Source organism: Natator depressus, chromosome 3, assembly GCF_965152275.1.
Source record: "Natator depressus isolate rNatDep1 chromosome 3, rNatDep2.hap1, whole genome shotgun sequence".
In the NCBI taxonomy this organism is placed as follows: domain Eukaryota; kingdom Metazoa; phylum Chordata; order Testudines; family Cheloniidae; genus Natator; species Natator depressus.
The window spans coordinates 132,981,721-132,988,705 of NC_134236.1; the positions used below are offsets into that span (position 1 = coordinate 132,981,721).

At 35.4% G+C, this 6,985-nt stretch overlaps 1 protein-coding gene across 3 annotated transcripts in view; it reads left to right on the plus strand.

The window, feature by feature from the left end:
• MAP3K21 (mitogen-activated protein kinase kinase kinase 21) overlaps positions 1-5,674 on the plus strand; it is a 64,818-nt gene extending 59,144 nt beyond the window's left edge. For 2 of the 3 annotated variants that reach the window (XM_074948849.1, XM_074948851.1), the window contains 2 exons: positions 313-1,101; positions 2,262-5,674. In XM_074948849.1, coding sequence (XP_074804950.1) covers positions 313-1,101; positions 2,262-2,686 — 1,214 coding nt within the window. In that variant the 3' untranslated portion in view covers positions 2,687-5,674. The remainder of the gene's footprint in view (positions 1-312; positions 1,102-2,261) is intronic. The other variant, XM_074948850.1, reaches the window with a different exon arrangement.
• Positions 5,675-6,985: the final 1,311 nt, after the last annotated feature.

The following is a 6,985-nucleotide window of genomic DNA, read 5'->3' on the forward strand; positions in this document are numbered from 1 at the left end:
GTTGAAAAACTGCTTTTATTGTTTTAACTACTAGAGATTTCTTTGATATTTGTAACAAAGAATATGGAAAGATTTTGATTTGGGGAAATTTTGAATCTGACGTAACAGTTATCCCTGTGTGTTCCTCTGAGCCTCCAAAAAGTGTGTATATGGGGGACACAGAACATCTGTGTGTGTGTGTGTATGTATGTATGTATGTATGTATGTATATATTTAATAATGAGGAATCCTAAGGTACATGTACAAAGTTTGCCAGAAAAAAGTGTCTTATTTTGCAATATTTAAGTACCTTCCAATATTTTTACATTATAGATGTTTGTACAGAGCAGAGACTTTTCCCTGAAGGTTTGGATGCAAAAAGACCAAAGCAAATGAAGTTGCCAAATCAGGCTTATATTGATCTACCTCTTTGGAAGGATGATCAGGGAGAAAACACTAAAGAACATGAAAGCTTTGAAGAAGGAACCTCTGCTAGTTCTTCAAATAGTACTCCACAAATGACTCCTACAAACAGTCTCAATAGAACACTGCAGAAAAAGAAAACTGACTCTATATTGTATGGATGTGCTGTTCTCCTTGCATCTGTAGCTTTGGGCTTGGATATTAGAGAGCTAAACAAATCACAGGTTCCAGATGAACTGTTGCCAAAGGAGGAGAAGAAGAAGCGGGAGGGAATATTTCAGCGTGCTTCAAAGTTTCGCAGGAGTGCAAGTCCTACAAGATTGCAGTCCAAAAAAGAAGAAACCCATATTCCATCTCTAAGTCCATCAGCAAATACTGTGAATCTTCTCTCTATGCCTTCCCTTTCCACCAAATGCTTGCTTCAGTCTGATGGTGAAGATGCTTTTGTAAGCATCACTCCCAGTGATTGTGACACAGGCATTCCCACTGAGGCCTTTTCATCAGAAACTTCGGCAACTAAGAGGGGGGAACAAAGGGTAAAGCAGATGCTTGACACTGATCCTGTGATGTTAAAGAATCAGTCTCCTATTCTTCCTCTGAAACAAGAATCTGAAAAAGTGCCAAATGACTCTTCATCAAAATTGAGACGATCGGGTCACAGACGAACCATGTCAGATGGAAATACTTTCCAGAGTACATGTGGGTAACATAGAATATCAGAGAGATGCTTTATCTATAGTGCATAAACCGAACGGAAAATGTAATGGAATTATAACTTACTGAATATACTGTCAATAAGTAGTGATTAGGAATAGTATGTTACTACAGCGTGTGGGGAAGACAGGGCTTTCATTTTAAGTACAATATAAATTCCACCAATGACAGCAAAATAGCTTCACCTAAGAATTTAGTAGAAGTCTGTGGGGACCTGCTGCCAGGTAGGATGTACCAAAACCAGTGTTGCTCGTGGAATTACCAAAATTGATGCTGAGGATTCCACTCAGGTGGTTTTACCATATTGTAGTTCTTAAAGCAAAGCTGAATTGCCAAGTATAATGGGAAATGTGGGTATTTCTATGAACGTTGCAGCATCAGTGCTTCAACAGGTTGAAAAAACTGCTGAAATTGTTACTTAATGTAGCTTGGCAGTTGGTCAACAGAGACTAATTCATTAGTGTCATTTTACTGATGTCCATTTATTAACTCATAGGAAAACAGGTTTAATAAGTTTTACTTCCCTGACTGGCACAGGAGTCCGACCACACACTGAACATTTAACAAGCTATTGTTAAGACATATCCAAACTGAAAACACTTATCCTCTAATCTACTGGTATCCAGTAGAAATGTTGAGTTTTGTACTCACTATTAATACTAGCATTGTCCTTTGTAATGCGAAGAGCATCTTTTGCAACACAATATTGCTCTGCAATGTGATTTTGAGTTTAAATTCCTTACATTAATTTGTTTTTCCCCTTAATAATTGAGGGCTTCCAACTTGCGTGTGTGTCTTAAAAGGATCTGGCAAAACTTGACAAACTTCTCAGCTTTATTTCATCCTGCTATTGAGCTGATTGAATTCTGCTGACGCTCTGACTGATGAGAAGTAGGCTCCCTCGTTCTCTAACACAGAGACAATATGGTTCAGAGAAATTCTTGGTGTGTTGCGTGACTGTGTCAGACCATTATTCTGGTGCTGCCATGCATTTGCGGGCATCACGAATTCCTGCCAACCTGTGTAACTTTTTTGGTGAAGTAGTAGTTCAGGTAGTACCACTAAAGTTGCTGTCAATTGTATGTGCTTTTCCAGGTGTCAAAGAAGTGATCATCTAATATTGTCTTGTCTTCTCCTCCATCTAGCTAATGGAATCTCTTCACCTAACGGAATCTCTGTGTTGCCAGTTCTTCCAGTTTCTGGGATTCTGCGGTCTACATCTGTTCAGCAAAGAAGCATGCACCGTGACCTGTCACCTGAAAAGCAAAGAGCTGTCAATATTATATCAAGGCCTCGACCTTCTTCTCTAAGAAGCAGAATAGATCCATGGCAAGTTCTTCCACAAAGTATAAAGCCAGACTATACAGAAGTGGACGATATAGAGAGTTATGTAGGTCCCAACGTTAACGTCGTACCAGATACTGAGGAGAGAACTAAATCCCACATGCCTTCATTACTTGATATTGATGTGGAAGGTCAAAACAGAGACTGCACAGTGCCTTTGTGCAGAATGAAGAACAAAACTTGTCGGCCATCTATATATGAACTAGAGAGAGAATTTTTGTCTTAAGTGCCTAGCATTTTTAAAGTATTGCCTTTTTTAAGGAGAAGAAAAAAATTAAAATTATTTTGTACATCTAATATTTCATGCTACTGTTTTCTAAAATACTGTGGCCAATACTACCAAATTTTTTGTAACAGGCAGCTAATTTTGTACAATGTATAACAAGATGCCTATCTTGAATTTTCACTGGAATCCCATCTAGTAACTAAAAGCACAATGCTGGAAAACAGTATTCTGGACACACATCTCGAAGCACAGTTTGAATTGCTAAATTAACTTGTCCCCTTGCCTCCCACAAAATCTCACCTTTTCTCTGCTAGAGCTCTTGCTTTTTGGTGTGTGTTTTGTTTTCTCTCTCACATTGAAGGGCTAATTGGCATGCAGAGCATTTGCATTCAAGTCATGGGCAGTTCTCTGCACATACATTTTTCAGGAACAGCCCCTTATGAACTATGGAGTTAAGGATTTTTATTTTATTTTTTTGTTTAAGACGCCTGTATGGAAGTGTTCTACCCACTCTGCCCCAAATAGTTGGTTTTCCTTTGGCATTGACTACATTATGGAAGTAATTTACCACCATCAAATGAATTTGCATAGTTTTGCCCCCGACTATTTTGAAATACAGTAGATTGTCAATCATAGAATTAGTTTACCTAGAAAGTTGTGCTATAATTTAAATTAAAACTAAATTTAAATTTGAGTGACTGTAATTGGTTAAAGCTATTTGACGTTCTTTGTTTTTTGTGAGTGAAGCAACATTCCATTAGGTAAAGATACACTGGAACTTTAATAGTTGTGCTCTGACTTTTTTTGAACACTACAGTATATTTGCACTGAGAAGAGTATTCTTCTTGATGATTATTTTTAATTAAAACTGAGTTCTCTAGGTTACTATACCTTCTGTGTTGGAAAGAGGATTTTTTTAGTGCAGTTAACCAAGTTTAAGTTTCTAGCACAATTGCAAACTGTTACAAAGTCTATTTAAAAGTCAAACCTGCCTTTTCTTCCTTATATTGGCAATGGGAGCCTTTCTTTTCGTGCCAAGGTGTGGTATGAAAAGGAAAAAATCTGATACACTTGGTTTCTTATTCAGTCAGTAAATGTCCAACAAATTCATAACTTTAGAGTTGTGGGGGGAAGTGTACTTAAACTTGATCATGTAGCAACTTCATTTTCCCAAATCACTAAATTAGTGATGACTAATTTAAACGCTGCTTTACCAGTAATTGTTGGAAGTGCTGAAGAGGAGAAACATTAGAATTAAGGAGCATTTCTTGAATTTTGACATCTTAACTAGAAATTCTCTTTATCATTTTTAGACTTAGATATGCTGCAGAAATAAAATTACATATTTAAGAAAAAAAAAGTTTTCATTTCCCATCAGGACATTTTCCTGTTTTATTAGTTTATATTCTTTGTCTCCTTTACCCTTATGTCTGGGAGTTCAGATTGTCCATTGTTAAACAGAATTCATGAGCACCTAGCATCAAAGCAAAGGAATTAAAAAGCAGTTTTTTATTCTATAGTGCACTACATTGGTTCTATTGAAAATGGGAGAGAAGAATTGGAGAATGTCAATCATGCAGTTTTAACCTTGCAGAGAAGTGGACAGATGGACATAACTTCCCTGAGAACAAGCTCACAATATCAAGAGTGGAAATGAACTTCCCTGAGAACAAGCTCACAATATCAAGAGTGGAAATGAAAGAACACTTAAAGTATTATTTCTACAAAAAATGTTAAGATACACTAACCGCTGGTTGGCTGTAAACTGAGTGACTGTATAACAGGTTATTATTAAATTATTGCATTTTTGTCCTATCCTGTTTGTTTTCAGTAACCTGTATAATTGCTATTAAGTTTGTTGTAAGTATGAATACTGCACACTTCAAAACTTAGGTACCACAAATTTCAAATAGCATACAATGTTCTTTAGCTTGTATTCTTTAAACTTGTACTTAATTTTATCAAGTACACTTCAGTAGATGAAGTTTAGTTTTTAATTTAAAATGTAATGATTGGTTCTCATGTAGAAAGTGTACACAATTAATTATACATGTAGTGCTCTGTGGAAAATATGGCTCAAATCTTAAATATAGTTTGGTAGTGTATTTAATTTTAAAGATGAAAGTTACAGTTGTGAAACATTGTGTCTACTTAGACTGTTTCAGGAGGGATCATGCCTTTATAATATTGAGAGAAATTGAATTGATTATATTATACAACTATCCTCCTGGGGAAAGTACCTCTACTAGGCTTTCTAAAGGAAAATCTCAGGTGCTTTAGTCATTTTGTCTTGTAAACGTTTGTTCATTTTCTACTTTGTTTTACTTCATTATAAATGTCGAATTATGCACCATAGATTTTGTAGTCAACAGCCAGCATAAAAATACCCCACTGTGGGCTGTATTGTTTTCTCTTGCCAGTGGTCCATATGGTGATCTGTTTTTAAGCAGAATTCCCCATTGATTTTAATGGGGGATTCTGCTTCAAAATGAATGGCATAGTATGGCCCAATTAGTACATGGTAACAATTTTAAGAGCTATATACTCAGAGGTTGCACCCCAAGAAAAAGAATGTAAGCCATCTCCATCCAACAAGCTGGTTTTACTGATGCAGTCTTTTAGCTATAGTATATAGTATTTTAGAATTATTTTTTTAACTTCTTTTCTGTAGTTTAAAATTATAGGCCAGTCTTCACTAAAATGCAAAGATTAAAAATAAAGATGATTAAATCCATAGTTTCACAATTTCTATTTCACATGTTACCAGAGTTACCTTTGTACAAGTAAGGGAATCTGGTGTATATTTATAATGATTTTACTTCTGTATTGGGTATAGCTGGTAAAGAATGTATTTATTGTCATGTATGTGAATAGTCTGACCATATAAGTGATAAATTTATACTGATCATGTTAGCATACAATTTCAAGGTGCTTACACTGCAGAGATTAAGGTAACTACTTGACATGCTGTTTTACAAAGCCTTATGACTGAAATGTTTTTATTTTAAAATAAACTTTTGTAGCTAGTGTATTGAATATTGGCCTTGGCCTTCTTGAAATTAGGGCAGGTTTTAAAGCGTTTTTATATCTTAAACTCCCTTGTACAAATTTCAGGGAGTAACCAGCAATTATGAACAGCCTGTTCTTAGTCCTTCGGAATGTGGGAACATGTAGTTGTCATGGAACTAAATGTAAGTGATTAATGTTAATCTGAGAAGTCCTGTAGGTTTTTGCAATCTTGAAATGCAGATTAAGATATTAATAGTAGCAGCCTGCACTTTCTTTCATCCAGGTAAACATATCACTTCTCCTCTGGAGAACCCAGTGCATTACAATGGTGAATAGATACCTTGTTTTTGTAAGGATAGTTCAGGCACTGGAAGATTCACGTAGTGAATCAATGGCAGAATTGACTTTCTTTGGAACAAGAATATAAGCCTTGGGTGAAATCCTCTCCCTATTGAAGTCAGTAGCAAAATTCTCAGTGACTTCAAGTGGGCCAGGACTTGGCTCCTTATATTTTTGTATTCATCCTTTTTTTGGGTTTCTTCCAATTTTTCTCAGATTTGCTTCTGCCTTGTTAATCCTTCCAAAAGAAAGTGTCTCCACATACACAATAGCAGCAGGAAAATGTAATGTTACCTCTTCCATCACATTCAATTCTAATGATGGTGTGAACTTCAAAGCAGTGCACCCAGTCCTGAAAGTCTTTCCTCAGGTGAGTAATAATTCAATGAAGCCACTCAAGTAATATATTTATGTGGGTAATGAATGGCAGGATTCAGTCCCAAGTTGGGATCATTTAGATATTAATAGGCATTGGCAGTCCCTTTCGGTCTTCTTTTAAAAAAGGATAATCTTATTTTAGTAGTTCTTTAAAATTTATGTATTTAAGCCCTTGTCGGGAACTGCAAAAGATTGAGATTCTCACTGTAACTGAGCCATTTTGCATATTACTGGTAGGGCTGTCGAGCGATTGGAAAAAAATAATTGCACGATTGAACAATAATAGAATATCATTTATTTAAATATTTTTGGATATTTTCTACATTTTCAAATGAATTGATTTAAATTACAATACAGAATACAAAGTCTACAGTGCTCACTTATATTTTTGTTTACAAGTATTTGCATTAGTTTTTTTACAAAGAAATAATAATTTACAATTCACCTAATACAAGTACTGCAGTGCAATCTCTTTATCATGAAAGTTGAACTTACAAATGTAGAATTGTGTGTTTAAAAAAAAAGCTGCATTCAAAAATAAAACCATGTAAAATTTTAGAGCCTACAAGTTCA